This window comes from Ovis aries, chromosome 26 (genome assembly GCF_016772045.2).
Source record: "Ovis aries strain OAR_USU_Benz2616 breed Rambouillet chromosome 26, ARS-UI_Ramb_v3.0, whole genome shotgun sequence".
Taxonomy (NCBI): Eukaryota; Metazoa; Chordata; class Mammalia; order Artiodactyla; family Bovidae; genus Ovis; species Ovis aries.
This window is the reverse complement of record NC_056079.1, coordinates 36,213,000-36,234,188: the sequence shown is the minus strand read 5'-3', so window position 1 is coordinate 36,234,188 and position 21,189 is coordinate 36,213,000. Positions and strand designations below refer to the sequence as shown.

Sequence of the window (21,189 nt, the reverse complement as noted above, 5' to 3'; positions counted from 1 at the left end):
GGGACCTGAGATGAGCTTCTAGATGAGGGAAGAGTTTAAATGTATACTTGAAATGTTTGATTCAGTTAACTTAAATCAGGTCTTAGTAGCTGTTTTTTTATAAGAAGTGTTCCATAGACTTCTTTTTGTTTCAGTTAGTCTTTTTTTATTTTTTTCTGTTAGTCTTTATATTTGACTATCCAGCATCTGTTCAAATCATAGCAGTCAGTTGGAAGTTATTGCTGGTTTCTTTAATAATCACTACTCACCCTTGATTTATGCCTCAGCCTTCGTGAATAGAACCAGGATAACAGATTTTTTTTTTTTTTGACATAAACTTACATATGTCACATTGAGAAACAGAGTGTTGACTGCAATTTAGTGAGCTGTGTGAAATTTTGGGCTCTAAAAAAGATTTTTCAGAGTCTCCTAATTTGTTAATTTCAGAGACATTCTTTGTCTACATTTTAAGAACTAATGAAGCTTTGTAGTATCTTTGATCATTGGCTTGATATTCAGTGTGTTATACCAGTATCAAACAGGATTTAGTCCAGAAAGCAGAAAACACTACATGCTTCAAGAGGAGAGGAATTCGATACCAGAATAAGGTTTTTGTAAGATTGTTGGAAGGGCTGAAGAGGCAAGCTCTGGACGGGCCTTGAGGCCTGATTCCCGGGCCAGAGGTGGCCCACCGGAGAGAAAGAGCCCGGTGGAATGGCAGCGGCTTTCACTCTGACCTTAGCAGGCAGGTGGCCGCTGCAGCAGCGTCCTGTTTGGTGCAGAGAGGACTCACAGGGTGTGAGCCGGCGGTGTTGCCAGGAGGGCTGCATGGCTGTCACAGTAACCAAGGAAGACCATGGATACGGTCAAGTGCATGAAAGTTGGGCATTTTCCACATTGAAAGCTAAAGTACCCCAAATTTTAAACAGTAAGAATTGTTTGAGAAAAATAATTGTGTTAAACATTTGGCAAAGGGCCAAAAGCTATGAAGTACAAAGAACGCATTTACATTTTTAAAGTCCAAGGGGCAAAGGAGATGAATAGGCCATTTATGTGACAGAAATTAAGAGTTGAGCACATTAAAAATGTTTTCCCCAAATAATAATAGGAAGACCCACCAAAGTAGCAGTGAAGTGTTATTTTATAGCTTTTATAAAACTTGAAAGATAAGAGAGCCCAAACTGGAGCTGATAAAATTGTGGTAAAAGGTTTGTACGCTGCTGATGTCACTGGATATTACATCGTAGGGCTTGGAGCATGTTTTGGCAGGGCAGATCTACCTCTCAAGCTATAGAAATGTTTATTTCATTTCGCTTGCCAATTCCTCTTTTAGGAATTTATTCTAAGGAATTAACTTAAAAGAAGGAAAGAATCTGTAATCATGAAATAATTCATTTTAGTATTCTAATAACTGTTATGGGTTAATTGTGTAAATATTTACAACAGGCAGATGATCAGGTAGGTTCTAGTGTGTCAACTCTGGAGTATAATCAGTTTAAGGAATGTAAATATAAAGTTTGCTTGAGTAAAATAATGAAAAGCAGAGCAAAGCTGCACATATCCTATAATTAAAACCATTCAAGGGCTTTAGTTAGTTTAGAAAGGAAAAGTAGAACATGAAAATAGCTCTTCTGGGATGATGAGATTACAGATGCGATCTTTTTACACTTCTGCCATTTTTCTTGGATGTTAGTGATGTTTCGATGATAAATTTATTATCTCTTAAAAAAGAAAGTTTATTGATAGAAAACAGAAAGATAATTTAACCAACCCTTTCTCTCACTGAAGAAAAATAAACATAACCAGTTTTTAGAGGAAACATAAATCTTTACGAGCAAATTGGCTATCCTGTTTTTGAGAATCAAACTGATTGTAACTCTTGAGAGAGGAACCTTTTTTTTCCTGTTACTGTTAATTCTGATCACAGTGGAAATATTGCTTAGGGTTAGTTTTATCTTGAGTGCCTTAAGTCATGAGCACATAACTCGCTTTTAAATGATGGGATTTTAAAAATTTATTTATTAGTTATAAACGTAACACATTATTGTTTAAAAAATGTGAGCACAGAAGGGTATAAAGTGAAATGTAAAATCCCTTTCCTGAAAAATATTTATAGCGCTGCATCCTAGGATGTTACAGTTGTAAACAGTTTTTGTGTTTATTCTTCCAGAAATGGCCCAGGCACATCATGCGTTCATATACATAGGACCATGTGCGCACACACAGTACTTTAATTCATGCAGCCTTAATACAAGTTTGGAGTTTTTCAGGTTTTTTAAAAAATCAAATTGGGAGGGGCTGGTGTATGTAGCGCTCATAAAACTGAACTGGAGTGTCAGGTCCTGGTGAGGCGCGTGTGGCAGGCTTCCCGGAGCTCCTTGTTTTCCTTGATGTTTTGATTTAAGATGATTCCCTTTTTTCTACAGCATTTCTTTCATACAGTTGCAGAGCGATTCTTGATTGTTCCGTTTGCCGCTTTTCACCTTTCGTTAGGTCATCCATCCTGTCTGAAGTTTTCCCCCGAGCTGACGGTTCGAGTGAAGGCCTTGCGGTGGCAGTGCATCGAGTGTAAGACGTGCAGCTCCTGTCGAGATCAAGGCAAAAATGCAGTGAGTAGCTTTGCCTTCCATTGTGAATATTCCATTTAGAAGTAGCGTGCACAGCTGGCATTTTCTTCTGTGTATGTTTGATTATTTTCAGTCACTTGGTTTAGCAGAATTTAGAACAGTAGCCTCTTAAAGTTCACATCATTCGTTTAGAGAACTTGCTGAGTGATGAATGAGCAAGTATTGAATAATTCTTGAATAATTTCTAGGCAGTTTTCTACCCCACTCCCCAGTTTTTTTTGGCCAAACACTGCAGCTTATGGGATCTTAGTTCCTTGACGAGGATCGAACCTGGGTCCCCCAGCCGTAGAAGCGCAGAGTCCTCGCCCCGGGACTGCGAGGGAATTCCCAGATTTCTTGGTAGTTACTAAAGCACTTTAATTGTATGTTTGCAGAGAGACTAGCTACTTTAAAGAAATACTTGGCGAAATTTGAGTCTTATGGAGGTATTCATTTAGGAATGATCAGTTGTATTAATTACAGTCATCTTCCTCTCTCTTTTATTAAAACAGACTAAAAACGTTATCTTGTATCTGGCTACTGGACGCACATTTTTTTTAGAAGTAATGAAGCCTTAGTTCCTTGTTAAAGATGGATGAAGCAAAACTTTTTGCTAACTCAGGCTGTGCGTTTCCTCAACTACTACAGATTAAGGGAACTTTTATTACTAGGTAACTCATCTCCTCTGTGGAAACGAGCCCCCTAGGTTTCGTAAAGTCATGACCCTACTATGTTTCTGTTTCATGTGACTGAGCAGAGCTGTTCTTTCTCTGCTTTAGGATAACATGCTCTTTTGTGATTCCTGTGACCGGGGTTTTCACATGGAATGTTGTGATCCGCCACTCACTCGGATGCCAAAAGGTAAGAGACACTTTCCGAAATCAAGCTGGCGATAAGGGGCAGGGTAGTGAAAGCGCCTTTTAACCTACTTTATTGAAGTGAAAGAATAGCTTGCATCTTCCCCTCTGGGCTGGCTTGAGTGGAGAGCTGTGGCCCTAAGGATGGGACAGTCTCATGACGTTCTTATGTGGTGTGGCTTTAGTATTAGTTTCCTCTGTTTTCAGTGTTTACGCATCCATGAGGGTAAAGGTGTCCATTTACCAATTTTTGCCAGCCCTGTAACTAGAGGGCAAAATACTTGACTTATATAATACTTTGAAATATTTATTTCTTGAAGAAGTGAAATTCTATTAGGTCATGTTGATTATATCACAACTCATCACCTTTGAGGGGCTTAAAGCTGTTAGAGCCTCTGGTTTATCGAAAACCTCACAAAGTTTTATAATATTTTGCAAGCAAACAAGTGCCCAAGTCAGAAGAATACAGCTTAAAACTGTTATTTTATTCTTTTGACACGTGTTCCCTGAAAGGTATTTACTTGAGATATAGTTGCCTGTTGTTTGGACTTCCATATTATCATATGCTTACACTTTCTTCAAAAAAATCATTAGTCCTCTCTGCTTTGTCTTATCATAAATTCCATTTTCAACTCTGGTTTTTGTGATTCATAGATATAAGTAAAATGCTTGTGAGATACTTTATGTCTCTTTGACAAAGTGTTTCCTGCTGATGGAAAGAGACTCAGCCCTAGTTGTAGCCAAGTTATTCCACTTCAGGATTTTACTTGAGCCCTCTGTGCCACTATTGATGGTCACCTTTTGAAAGAGTCACACCTGTATGCACTGGGGGAACGAGTGTCCCCTCTCCCTACCTCTTCCGTTTACTCGGATCTTCTTTCTTTACAGGCATGTGGATATGTCAGATATGTCGACCTAGGAAAAAAGGAAGGAAGCTTCTGCAGAAGAAGGCAGCACAGATAAAACGGCGCTACGCTAATCCAATAGGACGTCCAAAAAACAGGTTAAAGAAGCAAACCACGGTGTAAGTTGCGCTTGTGGCAGGGTGAGGGGAGGAGAGGGCAGGGCCTTCTCTGCAGGGCAGGGCTCACTTGTTTGCCTTTGGAAAAGGAGGTTGACTTTTATGTACTAATAATAATGGCTAATGCTTATTGAGCCCTTAACAGAGGGCCAAGGCACCCCCTGTTCTAAGTACTTTACATGTATTAAATCATTTAATTTTTCCAATAGCCCAGGGAAGTAGGAACTGTTGGCACTCCGATTTTTCAAAGGAGGAAGCTATAGCATAGAGCAGTAACTTGCATAGTTTATAGTAAGTGTTGAACTGAGATTAAAACCCCAGTAGGCTGGCACCGAAGTCTGGCTCTTAGCCGTTTCCTTAAATTTTCTCTTTTACCTGAAAAACAAGGAAGAAAAAATTACATTATTGAAGCATTTCAAAGATTCTTTTCTTAATGTTATCTCAGTAGTCTGTGTTATATGTACAAATTGCTGGATAGCTTCTCTCATTGCTCATAGCTAAGTCCCATTTCTGTGTCCTAAAGTAAAATAATGTGGAATTTTCACCTATTAGCAGAAATCAGGAATATAATTGTCTCTTGTGGACTAGAAAACTGGGCTATGTCTGGAGGAGGTGGGGCAAGATTCAGTAGCTAATTTTGTCTTTTTTTTAGAAGTATCTCTTCAGTAATTCACCTTTGATGATATGTAAACTACCTTTAAGCCTGTCCACCTCTCCTAAAATTTACCCACCTTTTCTACACTTAAGACTATCTTGAAGGTGATAATAACTGAAGTGAATGGGCATTAGCAGTTTGAAATACACAGAACCAGTACTGTAATTCATGCTTTTAAATCTTAAATCAAGCTTTAATTTTCCTATAAAAAGATCTTTTGATTCCTGGCTTGCAGGGAGTAACCCATCCTTATGTTGAGAGGTTAAGAGTCTAACTCTGAGTTGGTGCAAAGATCCTAGGAAGAGCCTTCATACCAGGAAGGGTCTTAGGTTTTCTGTGGTACAGCTCTCATCGTGTAGGTAAAGATACTTCTTTAAAGAGAATGTGATTTGTCTAAGATGTGCAGCTAGTAAGTGGCAGAGTTATGACTCACATATGCTGTCTGACTCCCGGCCTAGGATTCTTTTTATTATAAAATGCATAGGCTTCCCAGAAGTGGATGTTTCTAATAATATTACTTCTTAATCATATAATATTTATTACAGTTTATGGAATATTCTTAACAATATGGATTTAAAATATATAGTTGTAGATATTTACTATATGTTATGTATTAAACAGAAACCTTATAAAGATTTCTTTTTAATAGCTCCCCCTTTCCCTGTTTGATTCCTTAGGTCAAAAGGTCCCTTCAGCAAAGTTCGAACAGGCCCTGGAAGGGGTCGGAAACGTAAAATCACTCTCTCCAGCCAGTCAGCATCATCATCAGAAGAAGGATACCTAGAGCAAATAGATGGCTTGGACTTCTGCAGAGATGGCAGTGTCCCCTTGAAGTTCAATAAGAAAACCAAAGGGCTCATCGATGGCCTTACCAAATTCTTTACCCCTTCTCCCGATGGGCGGAAGCCTCGGGGGGAAGTGGTAGACTACTCTGAGCAATACAGAGCTCGGAAGAAGGGCAGCAGGAAGCCAAGCACTTCAGATTGGCCCACAGGTAAAGGCTGCTCTCCTGGAAACAAGGAGCATGCCAAAGGCTGTTGCTTGGAATAACACTACTTATCTGGAGTAGATTGATATTTGATTTGTTAAAAATCAGTCTTGGAATATGAGAATATGTTCAAGGTCATGTATTTAGGTGATACTCAGGAGAAGGAGATGGCAGCCCACTCCAGTGTTCTTGCCCGGAGAATCCCAGGGACAGCGGAGCCTGGTGGGGCTGCCGTCTATGGGGTCGCACAGAGTCGGACACGACTGAAGCGACTTAGCAGCAGCAGCAGCAGCAAGTGATAACAATGGCAGGAATTTAGAACCTAGAGATGAAGCTGGAGAGTGGACAAGTAGGAGTTTTCAAGAAAAGAAGATGCTTTTTTTGGTGGAAGCACAAAGAATCTGCCTACAGAAGTGTGGGTTATAACCTTGACTCAGGGATAGCTTTATATTCCATAAATTACAGAGTAAATCATGTGATGAGCTTCGTATGCTCGCTTTTGTTCCTGGAAGGAACTGCAGCGAGTATGGGCAAATAGGCTGCTGTTAACCTGAGCATAAGTGAAAGACCAACTTATTTGGAAGTATGATGAGGTCATTGATTTTTTACTTCAGATCTTGGCAGATACAGTTGTAATTTTTCATGGATTATTCTTAGAGAGCCACAGCCTCAGACTATATGCCTACGTTTCAGGCTAAGTTCCCTCATTTTCAGATTAGATAAGATCTGTGAAGAAGAGTTAAAAGTGTAGCAGATAATTCAGGTCAGAGGAGACAGCGTTGATGAATGAGCTGGTCTCATCGCTATGGAGCTGACAGCACCAGATAGTGTGAAGGAAGTAGGAAGGGCTCTGAGCAAAGTTGAAGAGTGAGAGTGGGCTCTCAGGTCGTGGGCTGTGTGTGCCCAGACGGTGCCTCATGGGCTGCAGGGGGCAGTCTGAACTCTGATTTCTTCCCCCGACTGTCCCACCGGGAATTGTACTCCCACTCTGTATCATTCCTGCTTCTATAAAGGATGGACCAGGCCACTGCAGGAGGGAAAGATCCTCATCCTTGTCAGATCTGCCCCCTTTTTATGCTGTATTGATTGACTTTTCACCTGAGTGGCAATCAACTAATTACGGTTTAGGCTTTTACTTTTTAAGTCTTTATCAGCCATGTAGACTGAAGATAAGGCCCACTCCGAGTACATTTATCTGAGAAAACATGCAGGCCGTTCAGGTTGGACTTGGGAAAGAATCTCATAAAGCAGAGGGTGATAAAAGGGATTTCTGAATTAACCATTTCACTGGAGGTAGATTATTAGAAGACTCTGCTGGAAGCGTTAGACATTTTCGATCACAGCAAATGCATCGAGTGTGTGGAGAACCATTGCTGAGTTTCGGGCATGGCTTTGGCTTTCACGGGCTCTATCATTTTGCCTCTGAGCTGTAGTTTAGGAGGCAGCCTGCACCATCTGGTAGAGTGCGTGGAGGGCTGTACCCAACCTGGGCCTGTGTCCGGCTGTGGCACGCACTAGGGGGCAGTGAAGGCTCAGAGTATCTTCAGATCAGACCCGTGTTTTTCAGTTTAGGACTATCGTCGAGAGTGAACCCCTGTCCTGTTCCTTCTTCCACGAAATGAGTAACTGTATATACAGTTGATTTTTTAAAAGAACTGTCCCTAACGGGTCTTTTCAGCCGCACACATTCAGAGAAGCAGCAGGACCACATTGATGTCATTTTCAAATGCAAAGGCCAGTGCTCCGATTGACCCCCCCGGTTCCCCTCTCACTTGTTTCTTTACCCATTTGAGGAAGGTGTGTCATTCAGTGAATGCTTATTTTAATTTCTTGCACTTTCCCAGAGGGTTACTGCCTGTGATCCTCAGGCTTTGGACTTCGTGCTTTTAACGGGCACCCAGAAGGGGAGAGGAGTTGGGGAGTTGGCACTGGGCATCAGTTAAAATAACCACTTGAAATTGACTGTTTTGTTGAGATAAGAGTGTGTTGGCCTTATGAAGACTGTGGAATCATTGAGACTTTTAAGAGGAGCAGAGTTTTCTTGTTTGACTCTAAAGTGATGAACATTATGTCCTGCTATACCGTAAACTTCTTCCATACTACCAAAGAATGAAAAAGCAACATTTGCGTGTTGACACGTGTTAAAACTTTTATATCCTTGTTATTTCAGAATAGACTGCATATTCCTTAGACCTTTTTCCTGTTCTGCTTTTTATATATACATGTATGTATATGTTGAAATACAGACTTGTTCAATTAAGTTTAAATTTAGTTGTGTAATATTTTTAAAAAGCTTTAAGTCAATTCAGGGTTTTCATTATAAGGCAGATATAATAGGTACATATCCTTTATTGACCAGTATCTTTCTGAAAGTCAGCTTAGTGTTGTCCTTTTCTCTCTTATATAAATAATATTAAGACTTTTGAAATTTGTTCTAGTTTGGGTGCTGAACTCATGATAGCATCAATAACATGCAAGCCCTTTCTTAACGTGCAGACAATCAGGACGGCTGGGATGGCAAACAAGAAAGCGAGGACCGGCTCTTTGGGAGCCAGGAAATCATGACTGAGAAGGATATGGAATTATTTCGTGACATCCAAGAACAAGCGCTGCAGGTAAAGTTGAATATTCGCATCGGACAGTCAGTTTGTTCGTGGGTAAGAAACAGGGTTAATTATATTGTGGGTAAAGCAGTAGCAGTTTATTCATCTGTCTGGTCTGATGTGGTTGTGCATGTCCATTGCTGGTTAAGGTGTTCTTTCCAAACCCATGGTAATTGGTTTGGTTTTGCAGATAAACACATTGCTTTAACTATCCAATGAGCTTGGTTTATTTTCTGTCTTATATGAAGAAGAGTTTAGGATTTGACTGGCACACAAACGAAAACCAAACCTCGCTCAGGTGATGAAACACATATTCATTAACTCAGGAAATATTTATTAAATGCTTGTGCCTTAATCCTTTGTTGTCACATAGCAAGATATAAACGTGCAGACACAGAGCCTGCTTATGTGCCAGCTGCTGGAGATGCCAAAGTAAATGACAGGATTCCTTCTCCAGCCAGGAGAGACTTGTAAATAATTTCCTTAATGTGGAGGTTTAATTATAGAACACGTGAAGTGTGGGGAGTAGAGGAGGCAAGCCTGTACTTCTCTCTGGGGAGTCAGAGGCTTCATTGAGGGGAAGTACCGCTTGAGCTGGTCTTAGAAATGTAAAGGAGTTTATCTGGATGACAAGGAATGTGGTCTCATTAGTTAGGAAAAACGGAAGTGCAAAGATCTGGAAGTATTCTTTGAAACGCAGAGAACAAGGGTGTAGATAATGGCAGGAGAAAAGATAGGAAAAGTGCAGGTGTGGATCATGAAGACTCTTGGATTTTGCTTATCTTTTGTCTTGCTCCTTTGCCACCAACTCACTGTGTAAGCCAAGTTGAGTTCTATCTCTTATCTTGAAATTAAGAATTTATAAGGCCACTGCTGGGGATTCCTGATGTGTGGGTGAACCTCTTTGGATTCAGAGATTGACTAGTGAACAGATTGTTTATGTATTTTTTTTTGATTGGAGGATAATCACTTTACAACATTGTCGCTTTCTGCCATACAGCAAGGTGAATCAGCCGTGCGTGCATATGCCCCCTGCCGCTGAGCCTCCCTCCCACCCTGTCCCCCCCCAGGCCGTCGTGGAGTGCCAAGGGGGCCCCCCCGTGGAGCGCCGAGCTGGCCCCCCGTGTTGTCATGCAGCTGCTTCTTGGCGGGTGTCTATTTTGCACATGGCTGTGTGTATGTCGGGGCTGCTCTATGCGTCTGTCCTGCCCTGTCTTTCCCCCACTGTGTCTGCAAGTCTGCTCCCCATGTCTGCGCCTCCATTCCTATGCATTTTTGAGAAATAAAAACAACAGTATGGATATTCAGGAAACATTTACTCAGCATTTCACCATCTTAGGACTTAACCAGGTTTAGCTTTGAGTCGGGGGATCTGGGTTCAAGCCTTGGTCTTTTATTGACTTACACTTCAGACAACTTGCTTATCCTCTAAAGGCATGTCCTTTCCCTGACAATAAGTTAAAAAAAAAAAAAAGTGTTACAAGTACTCTAGTAGGCGTTTACATGGTATTTAGTGGGAATTCAAAGGAGAGAGGAGTTTCTTTACTTTAAAAAAAATTTTTTTCTTTTTATTTTTTTTATTGAAGGGTAATTGCTTTACAGAATTTTGCTGTTTTCTGTCAAACCTCAACATGAATCAGCCATGTGTATACCTATATCCCCTCCCCTTTGAACCTCCCTCCCATCTCCCACCCTGTCCCATCCCTCTAGGTTGATACAGAGCCTCTGTTTGAGTTTCCTGAGTCACACAGCAAATTCCCATCGGCTATTTAACATATGGTAATGTCAGTTTCCATGTTACTCTCTCCATACATCTCACCCTCTCCTCCCCTATCCCCATGTCCATGAGACTATTCTCTATGTCTGTTTCTCCATTGCTGCCCTGTAAATAAATTCTTCAGTACCATTATTCTAGACTCTGTATATATGTATTAGAATACAATATTTATCTTCCTCTTTCTGACTCACTTCACTCTGTATAATAGGTCCTAGGCTCATGCACCTCATCAGAGCTGTGACTCATACGTGTTTGTTTTCATGGCTGAGTAATATTCCATTGTTAAATGCACCACAACTTCTTTATCCGTTCATCTGTCAATGGACATCTGGGTTGCTCCATGGTCCAGCTGTTGTGAACAGTGCTGCAGTGAAAAATGAACAAGTGTCTTTTTCAATTTTGGTTTCCTCAGGGCGTATGCCTAGGAGTGGGATTGCTGGGTCATATGCTGCTTCTATTCCTAGTTTTTTAAGGAATCTCCATACCGTCTTCCATAGTGGCTGTATCAATTTACATTCCCACCAACGGTGGAAGAGTGTTCCCTTTCTCCACACCCTCTGCAGCATTTATTGTTTGTAGACTTTTTGATGATGGCCATTCTGACTGGTGTGAGGTGATAACTCATTGTAGTTTTGATCTGCATTTCTCTAATAATGAGTGACGTTGAGCATCTTTTCATATGCTTGTTGGCCATCTGTATGTCTTCTTTGGAGAAATGTCTGTTTAGGTCTTTCCCCCACATTTGGTTGGGTTGTTTCTTTTTCTGGCATTGAGTTGTGTGAGCTGCTTGTGTATTTTGGAAACTAGTCCTTTGCCAGTTGTTTCCTTTGCTATTATTTTCTCCCATTCTGAGGGTTGTCTTTTCACCTGGCTTATAGTTTCCTTTGCTCTGCAAAAGCCTTTAAGTTTAATCAGGTCCCACTTGCCCACACTGTTTACTTTTGTTTTTATTTCTGTTACTCTAGGAGATGGGTCATAGAGGATCTTGCTTTGATTTATGTCATCCAGTGTTCTGCCTATGTTTTCCTCTAAGAGTTTTATAGTTTCTGCTCTTACATTTGGGTCTTTAATCCATTTTGGGTTGATCTCTGTGTATGGTGTTAGGAAGTGTTCTAATTTCATTCTTTTACACGTAGCTGTCCAGTTTTCCCAGCACCATTTATTGAAGAGGCTGTCTTTGCCCCATTGTATATTCCTTTGTCAAAAATCAGGTACCCATAGGTGCATGGGTTTACTTCTGGGCTTTCTGTCTTGTTCCGTGGGTCTGTATTTCTGTTTTTGTGCCAGTATCATACTGTCTTGATGACTGTAGCTTTGTAGTATAATCTGAAGTCGGGAAGTTTGATTCCTCTAGCTTCATTCTTCTTTCTCAAGACTGCTTTGGCTATTCAGGGTCTTGTGTGTTTCCATATGAGTTGGGAATTTTTTGTTCTAGTAAAAAATTAAAAAATTTTGTTCTAGAAAAATGCCGCTGGTAATTTGATAGGGATTGCATTGAATCTATAGGTTGCATTTGGTAGTATAGTCATTTTCACAATATCAATTCTTCCTACCCAGGAACATGGACTATCTCTCCATCTGTTTATGTCATCTTTGATTTCTTTCATTAGTGTCTTATAATTTTCTGTGTACAGTTCTTTTGTCTCCTTAGGTAAGTTTCAGTTCAGTTCAGTTCAGTTGCTCAGTCGTGTCCGACTCTTTGCGACCCCATGAATGGCAGCACGCCAGGCCTCCCTGTCCATCACCAACTCCTGGAGTTTATCCAAACTCATGTCCATCGAGTCGGTGATGCCATCCAGCCATCTCATCCTCTGTCGTCCCCTTCTCCTTCTGCCCCCAATCCTTCCCAGCATCAGGGTCTTTTCCAGTGAGTCAACTCTTCGCATGAGGTAAGTTTACTCGTAGATATTTAATTCTTTTTGTTGCAGTGGTGAATGGGATTGATTCCTTAATTTCTCTTTCTGAATTTTCATTAATTTTGTTAATGTATAGAAATGCAAGTGATTTCTGTGTATTGATTTTGTATCCTGCAGCTTTGCTAAATTTACTGATTAGCTCTAGCAATTTCCTGATACTGTCTTTAGGATTTTCCATGTACAATAACATGTCATCTGCAAACAGTGAGAGCTTTACTTCTTTTCCAGTCTGGATTCATTTTATTTCTTTTTCTTCTCTGATTGCTGTAACTAAGACTTCCAGAGCTATGTTGAATAATAGTGGTGAAAGTGGACACCATTGTCTTGTTATTGATTTTATGGGGAATGCTTTCCATTTTTCACCGTTGAGAATAATGTATGCTTTAGGCTTATCATATATGGCCTTTACTATGTTGAGGTAGGTTCCTTCTGTGCCCATTTTTTGAAGAGTTTTAATCATAAATGGGTGTTGAATTTTGTCAAAGGCTTTTTCTGCATCTATTGAGATTATCATATGGTTTTATCATACGGTTTTTATCTTCAAATTTGCTAATATGGTATATCACATTGATTGATTTGCGTATATTGAAGAATCCTTGCACATTCCTGGAATAAACCCAACTCGATCATTGTGTATGAGCTTTTTGATGTGTTGCTGAATTCTGTTTGCTAAAATTTTGTTGAGGATTTTTGCATCTGTGTTCATCAGTGATACTGGCCTGTAGTTTTCTTTTCCTGTGTTGTCTTTGTCTGGTTTTGGTATCAGGGTGATGGTGGCCTCGTAGAATGAGTTTGGAAGTGTTCCTTCCTGTGCAATTTTTTGAAAGAGTTTTAGAAGGATAGGCATTAGCTCTTCTCTAAATGTTTGATAAAGTGCTCCTGTGAAGCCATCTAGTTCTGGGCTTTTGATTTTTGGGAGATTTTTGATCACAGCTTCAGTTTCAGTGCTTGTAATTAGGTTGTTCATAATTTCTATTTCTTCCTGGTTCAGTCTTGGAAGATTGAGCTTTTCTAAGAATCTGTCCATTTCTTCCAGGTTGTCCACTTTATTGCCATATAGTTGTTCATAGTCGTCTCTTATCACCCTTTGCATTTCTGCATTGTCTGTTGTAACCTCTCCTTTTTCATTTCTAATTTTGTTGATTTGATTCTTCTCTCTTTTTTTCTTGATGAGTCTGGCTAAAGGTTTGTCAATTTTGTTTATCGTCTCAAAGAACTAACTTTTAGTTTTATTAATCTTTACTCGTTTATTTCATTTCTCTTCCATTTATTTCTGCTCTGATCTTTGTGACTTCTTCCTTCTACTAATTTTGTTTTGTTGTTGTTTTTTTCCAGTGCAGGTGTAAAGTGAGGTGGTCTGTTTGACGTTTTCCTTGCTTCTTGCGGCAGGATTGTTTCGCTACAGACTTCCCTCTTAGAGCTGCTTCTGCTGCATCCCACAGGTTTTGAGTTGTCATGTTTTCATTGTCACTTGTTTCTAGGAATTCTTTGGTTTCCCTTTTGGTTGCTTCAGTGGCCTGTTAGTTATTTGGAACGTGTTGTTTAATCTCCATGTGTTTGTGTTTCTTACAGTTTGTTTTTTCCCCCTTGAAATTGATATCTAGTCTCATAGCATTATGGTCGGAGAAGATGCTTGATATGATTCAATTTTCTTAAATTTACTGAGGTTTGATTTGTGACCCAAGATGTGGTCTAGCCTGGAGAATGTTCCGCATGCACTTGAGAAGACGTCGTCTTCTGCATTTGGATGGAATGCCCTGAAAGTATTGATGAGATCCATCTCATCTAATGTATCATTTAAGACTTGTGTTTCCTTATTGATTTGCTGTTTTGATGATCTGCCCATTGGTGTGAGTGGGCTGTTAGAGTCTCCTGCTATTACCGTGTTCCTGTCAGATTCTCCTTCTATGTGTTCGTGTTTGTCTTATGTATTGAGATGCTCCTGTGTTGGGTGCATAGATATTTACTATTACTCTGTCTTCCTCTTGGATTGATCCCTTGATTATTATGTAGTGTCCTTCCTTATCTCTTGTAATCTTTATTTTAAGGTCTGTTTTTTCTGATATGAGGATTGCTACTCCAGCTTTCTTTTGCTTCTCATGTGCATGGAATATATTTTTCCATCCTCTCACTATCAGTCTGTATGTGTCTTGAGGTCTGAAGTGGATTTCTTGTAGACAGCATATATATGGGTCTTGTTTTTGTATCCCTTGAGCCAGTCTGTGTCTTTTGGTTGGAGCATTTAATCCATTTACATTTGAAGTAGTTATTGATATATCTGTTCCTATTGCCATTTTCTTAATTGTTTGGGGTTGATTTTGTAGATTTTTTTTCTTCTCACATTTCCTGACTGTATATTGTTGTAAGTTTTGTTTGGTGGTACTGAATTCTCTCACCTTTTGCTTGTCTGAAAAGCTTTTTATTTCTCCATCAATTTTGAATGAGATCCTTGCCAGGTACAGTAATCTTGGTTGTACTTTCACTACTTGCTAGGTTCAGTAATCTTTCGGTACTTGAAATATATCCTGCCATTCCCTTCTGGCCTGCAGAATTTGTGCTGAAAGATCAGCTGTTAAGTGTATGAGGTTTCCCTTACGCTTATGTTAAGTGTATGTTGCTTGTTGCTTCTCCCTTGCTGCTTTTAGTATTCTTTGTGTTTAGTCTTTGTTTGATTAATATGTGTCCTGCCATGTTTCTCCTAGGGTTTATCCTGTATGGGACTATGTGCCTCTTAGACTTGATTGACTATTTCTTTTTTCATGTTGGGAAAATTTTCAACTATAATCTCTTCAAAAATTTTGTCATACTCTTTGTTTTTCTCTTCTTCTTCTGAGACCCCTAAAATTCAAATGTTCATGCATTTGATATTGTCCCAGCGGTCTCTGAGACTGTCCTAGGTTCTTTTCATTCTTTGTACTTGATTCTGCTCTCCAGAAGTTATTTCCACCATTTTATCTTCCAGCTCACTGATTCGTTCTTCTGCTTCAGATATTCTGTGATTCCTTCTAGAGTATTTTTAATTTCAGGGACTGTGGTGTTTGTCTCTGTATGTTTATTCTTTAATTCTTAGAGGTCTTTATTAATTGATTGTTGCATTTTCTCCATTTTGATTTCAAGGTTTTTGATCATCTTCACTATCACTATTCTAAATTCTTTTCCAGGTAGTTTGCCTATTTCCTCTTCATTTATTTGGAGTTCTGTTTCTAGTTTGTTCCTTCGTTTGTGTATTATTTCTCTGCCTTTTCATTATTTTTTTTAACATACTGTGTTTGAGGTCTCCTTTTCCCAGGCTTCAGGGTTGGATTCTTTCTTCCTCTTGGTCTCTGGGCTCCTAAGGTTGGTCCAGTGGTTTGAGTAAGCTTCGTCTAGGGTGAGATCGTGCTGAGTGTGTGTGTGTCTGTCTTTCCCTTGATGGGCAAGGCTGCGGAAGGGTAATCCTGCCTGCCGATGGCTGGGTTTGTATTTTTGTTTGGTCTGGTGCTTAGGTGCAGGGTGCTGCTGGGGGTCGGGTGATGCCGGGTCTTGTGTGCAGGCGGTGTCCTCTGTGTGAGCTCTCACTCTTCTCTCCCTAGGTCAGTTCTCTGCTAGTCCAGGCTCTTGGCGTCAGTGCTCCCTCTCCAGAGGCCCGGAGCTTGATCTCAGGTTTTGCGTGGTTTTCTGTCTTCGTGTCCTCTGGTGGGGTCCCCCTGTCTGCTCCAGCTCGTGTCCTGCACGTACTTCTGTGTCGGAAGGTGTGCTCCTGATGTATCCGTGGAGAGAGATGTCCTCCACGTCCACACACTCCTCCGCCGTCTTGTTCAGTCAGGTTGTCGTTTCTTCCCTTTTTAAGAAGCTTTTTTCCTGAATTAAGTTGCAGACGTGTACTAATGCTTTTTACTCCTGTTTACTTGTGTCTCTTTCCTAAAAGCAAGGACATTCTTATAGGTGACCACAGTCCAGTCCAGATCAGGAGTTTACACCCATGAAACATGTTATCTAATCTGGAGACTTTATTCCAATTTCACCAGTTGTACTGCTAATTTTCTTTATAGCAAAAGGAAAGGAAGCCTTGTCCTGGTCAACTAGCCAACTGAGGATTGTGTGTTTTGTTTACTCATTATGTCTCCTTATTCTCCTTTACCCTGGAGCAGTTTCTCAGTCTTTATTTTTCATGCCCTTGACATTTCTGATGAGTGCAGGTCGTTTATTTTGTAGAACATCCACAGTGGTGATGTGTCCTTTGATCACTTGGTTACAGTGATATCATGCCATGTTTCTTATCTGTGAACTCATTTGCCCTCTGTAATTAAGTAATTTTGGGGTATGTACTTTGTTTAAATATGTGCTGTTTCTCAACAGATTTTATCCTCTAGACTTTGTTGGTTGCTTTAGATGCAATTAGATGATTTTATAATTCCATCATATATGTCTTTTAATTGGCATACTACTATAATGAAGAGCTTTTCCTTTTTTCTATCTATCCATCCTTCCATCCATCCGCCTCTCTATGACTTACAGATTCTTATTTAATGAGTTATCATTTGTTTTTACTGGCATTATTTAGATGCTCAGGTTGTTCCAGATTTGGGTAGGGAGAGCTTCTTTGTGTGTGTGTGTTATTTTGTCCAATTTATTCTATTCATTTGGTGGTTTTTAAAGTTGAGGTATAATTGGCCTCAATTTTATATAACTGTAAAAAAGTTTCAAGTGTACAGTGAAATGATTCAATATTTATATAGCCCATCTTCGTATCTGCTTTTAGCCACAGCAGTATATCCTAGGCTCCCGTGTTCACGCTGTAGATTCAGCCATTTCTCTGAGAATCCCTGGTTCCTTTTATGGAGAATGGGCATCAGCAGTAGCTCTGTTCTTTCACTTTCTCAGGCCCAAAGAAGTGTCATCCTTGATTTTTTCTGTCTCATACCCGTACATATTCAGTTCATCAGCACATCCTGTTGGTCCTACCTCCAGAATATCTCCAAAACATGACTGCTTCTTTCCCCACCCGCCTTCTTAGCCTGAGCTGCCTTCCTTTCCTCTTGGGCTGCTCTGATGTCTCCATACTTATGTGCTTGCTTCCACTTCTGCTGCTCACCCCAGTGTCTGAGCTGTATTCTTTACACGGGGGCCGGAATAAATGTTTTCAGACTTTCCACTCCTCTGCCCAGAAAGCCTCCAGTGTCATTCAGTCCTGCTGAGTCTGTTTAAAGAGACCCACTGTGACTGCTCCTACCCGTGTCGCACATTGTCCTCCCATTCTGGCCCTTGTTCACACCTCACCAGCCACAGGCCTCCTCTCTCTTCCTCAGATGCCCCAGGCACACTTCCGCCTCAGAGCCTTTGCTCTTCCTGCTCCCGGTCTGCACGGTCCTTCCTCTGGTCCAGAGAGCGAGTCTGCTCACTGCTCGCTCTGTTTAGGTCTCTGCTTCTGTCTTCCGTTAGAGAGGCTCTTCTAACTCCCAAACTGAAACAACGTGCGTTTATCCCCACTGTCACTCTTTGTCCCCCTACCTGCTTGTCCTACAGGCTACTCACCACTTAACTTATAAATGTAAATATTCATTTCTGGAATGCCAGTGCCTTGAGATCAGGTACTTTTTTTTTGGTCACTGCTTTATACTGAGTATTTGGAATATAGTAAAGGCTCAGTAAATATTTGTCTACTGAGTGGATATTTAAATGAAGTTTTCTATTGGGTGAAATGAGCCAGAAGTTGTAATAATAGGTGTGAAGAGAAAAGATGTGAAGAGGACGATGACTAGGGAGAGTTAAAAGGGGTGCTGAGCCTTGCTGAGGCCCAGTGGAGACAGTATGTTTCTTCCAGTGTTTTATTAAACTTGTGATTGTCCATGTACATATCTGGCACCAAGGAAATAGGCAGCTAGACTTGTGCGTCCTAACCTGTGCTGATCCTCATAAGCACACTATGGAAATAATTTAGTGCACTACCGTGCAGTGAGCTGAAGTTCTAATGATGATATCTCCCCATGAAGTCCACTCATTTAGAATTCATGTGCCTGGCGTGGAGCTGGAGCTATAGGGTAGACAGACAGTCACAGACTCTGCCTTCATGAAACATTCAGTCTCATGAGTGCAACAGATAGTAAACAGTTGTGCAAATAAGTCTGTTGTTACAAGCTGATAAGTAGTGGGAACAAAGTAAGAAGGTGGTGAGAGGGCATAGTAGACACTTCCTGTACCAGTCTCTGGTATTCCTAGGCAGCGATGATTCACACAGGGACTTAAAAGATGAGTAGAAAGTCAGCAAGGCAAAGAGCTACTGAGGAGACATGGGGGGCTGCCTGTGCACGTGTGGAGGCATAGAAGAACTTGGTACATTTGAGGCAATGAGAGAAGGCCGGGACAGCCAGAGTGCAATGAGCAAAAGCCACAGACGATGAAGCCGGAGATAAAATGAGGACATGAGTTAGGACTGGAGTGTTTATTGCACTCGTGGTGGGAAGGTATTGAATGATTTAAAAAGATGGCGTTTCCATTGTGTTTTATTGTAGGACATACCTACAGTATATCTCTACAGTATAGTAGGATATACCTACAGTATATCTCTAGAGTATAGCAGGATATACCTACAATATATCTCTACAGTATAGCAGGATATACCTACAATATATCTCTACAATATATCTCTAGAGTATAGCAGGATATACCTACAATATATCTCTACAGTATAGCAGGATATACCTACAATATATCTGTACAGTATAGCAGGATATACCTACAGTATATCTCTACAGTATAGCAGGATATACCTACAGTATATCTCTACAGTATAGTAGGATATACCTACAATATATCTCTAGAGTATAGCAGGATATACCTACAATATATCTCTACAGTATAGCAGGATATACCTACAATATATCTCTACAGTATAGCAGGATATACCTACAATATATCTCTACAGTATAGCAGGATATACCTACAATATATCTCTACAGTATAGCAGGATATACCTACAGTATATCTCTACAGTATAGCAGGATATACCTACAATATATCTCTAGAGTATAGCAGGATATACCTACAATATATCTCTACAGTATAGCAGGATATACCTACAATATATCTCTACAGTATACCCTTGTTCATCTCTTTTGTATATAGTAGCATATATCATCTGTCCCTTTCCCCTTTGGTAACCATTAGTTTGTTTTCTGTGTTTGTGTCTTATTTCTGGTTTTTAAATAAATGTATTTGTGTCTTTTTTTTCTTTTTAGAGTCTACAAATAATGGTGTCATGATAATTCTTTTGATGGCTGAGTAGTATTCCATTGTATGTATACACCACATCTTCTTTAATCATTGAATGATTTTAGCAAGGAAATAGAACAAATATGAATTAAATTTTCTTTTTTTAGCCACTATATGGATGGATTGAAATTCTTCATATTCCAAGCCAAGAGCAGAAGCAGGGAAACAAATGTAGAGGCTTTTTCAGTGATCGAGAAGAAAGAAGATGGTGACTTAGACTAGAGAGGCGGCAGTGGAGATGGGGGAGAAGATGAATTTAGAATCCTTTTCAGAGATGGAGTCGGTGTAACTTGGTAGATTTGATGTGTAGTTTAAAGGAGTAAAGGGATGTTAAGAACAGCTTCCAGGCTGTCTGACCTAATGTCCTAGACAAAGTAAGTTAAAGCAGTGGGGGGACTCACTATTGATTAGATTAGATGATGTTTTTAAATAATAACAGCATTTATAAACATAACATACAGAGTCATTTTGGAGCGCCTAGACATGCTGTAGTAGAAACTACTTCAACCATTGTTCCACAAAGCTTGCAGGAAGATTTTATTACAGTGTCTTAGATGGCAATCCATCCAATCAATAGCTCATCATATTTTAAGTACCTACCCTGTTCTAGAAATTGCTAGGTGCAGGGGCTTTGAGTGAGACATAATTTGAATTCTCATAGAGCTTTAACCAGTCACAAAAGCAACTCCCAATAGTGATAGCTTATAGTGATGATCTTGAGCAGTTAAATTTTGTGTGATATATTACCTAAGTAAGTCAAACATTATTGAAGTATTTCACAGTGTTTCTTTTTTTCACCCCCCCCTTCAAGAAGGGTCATTTAATAATTGGTTTTGCTTTTTGTTTGCTTTTTGAAAAAAAAAAAAAAATTTCAGGAGAAGGGTATAGTTTGCCTGGTACTATGTTCCATCGTTAGTAGCTATTTAGTGAACACTTCCATAAAAAACAGCCACCTCTTAAAAAAAAAAAAAAAAACAGAAGCATAAACAGAAGCATAAGAAATTGGTAGTATAGGGTTTTATTTGGAATTATCTTTCAAAAGTGATTTTGTGAACTTGGAAGGAATGGTTTTTCTTAGAAGATTCATCACTGAAAAGAAGCATTTGTATTTAAGTTTTTACGTTGAAGATCATGACAGCCTCCTCGAAATATATAGAATGGGTTTTTACATAAAATATCACCAAATAGTGTATTATATTTCCTTAGTAATTTTAGTGCTTTCTAATTTTGAAGGGTTTGATTGTGTGTGTGTGTGTGTGTTTCAGGAAAGTAAATAGCATTTTTGAAATAACTTTTTTCTTTGCGTAAAGAATTGAACAGTTAATTAGAAATGAAATAAACTAGGTTCAGCAACTCTCTTCACTCTGAGAGTTGTTATCCCTTCCTTGGAAAATATTTATCTTAGAATTACCAAAATGCATGTGAAAACATGGACATTTTACCGTCAATGTCCCAGCTACCTAAGCAGTCATTCCCAAGCCAGAAAGCACTTTAAAATCGCCTCATCCTGCCTAGGCCCTGTTCAGATCTTCATGA

At 39.8% G+C, this 21,189-nt stretch overlaps 1 protein-coding gene across 2 annotated transcripts in view; it reads left to right on the top strand.

Moving 5' to 3' along the window:
* Window positions 1-21,189, top strand: part of KAT6A (lysine acetyltransferase 6A) — a 106,051-nt gene that overhangs the window by 52,744 nt on the left and 32,118 nt on the right. For both annotated transcript variants that reach the window (XM_027962617.2, XM_042241367.2), the window contains 5 exons: window positions 2,473-2,588; window positions 3,365-3,446; window positions 4,331-4,466; window positions 5,796-6,112; window positions 8,603-8,721. In XM_027962617.2, the coding sequence (XP_027818418.2) occupies window positions 2,473-2,588; window positions 3,365-3,446; window positions 4,331-4,466; window positions 5,796-6,112; window positions 8,603-8,721 (770 nt within the window). The remainder of the gene's footprint in view (window positions 1-2,472; window positions 2,589-3,364; window positions 3,447-4,330; window positions 4,467-5,795; window positions 6,113-8,602; window positions 8,722-21,189) is intronic.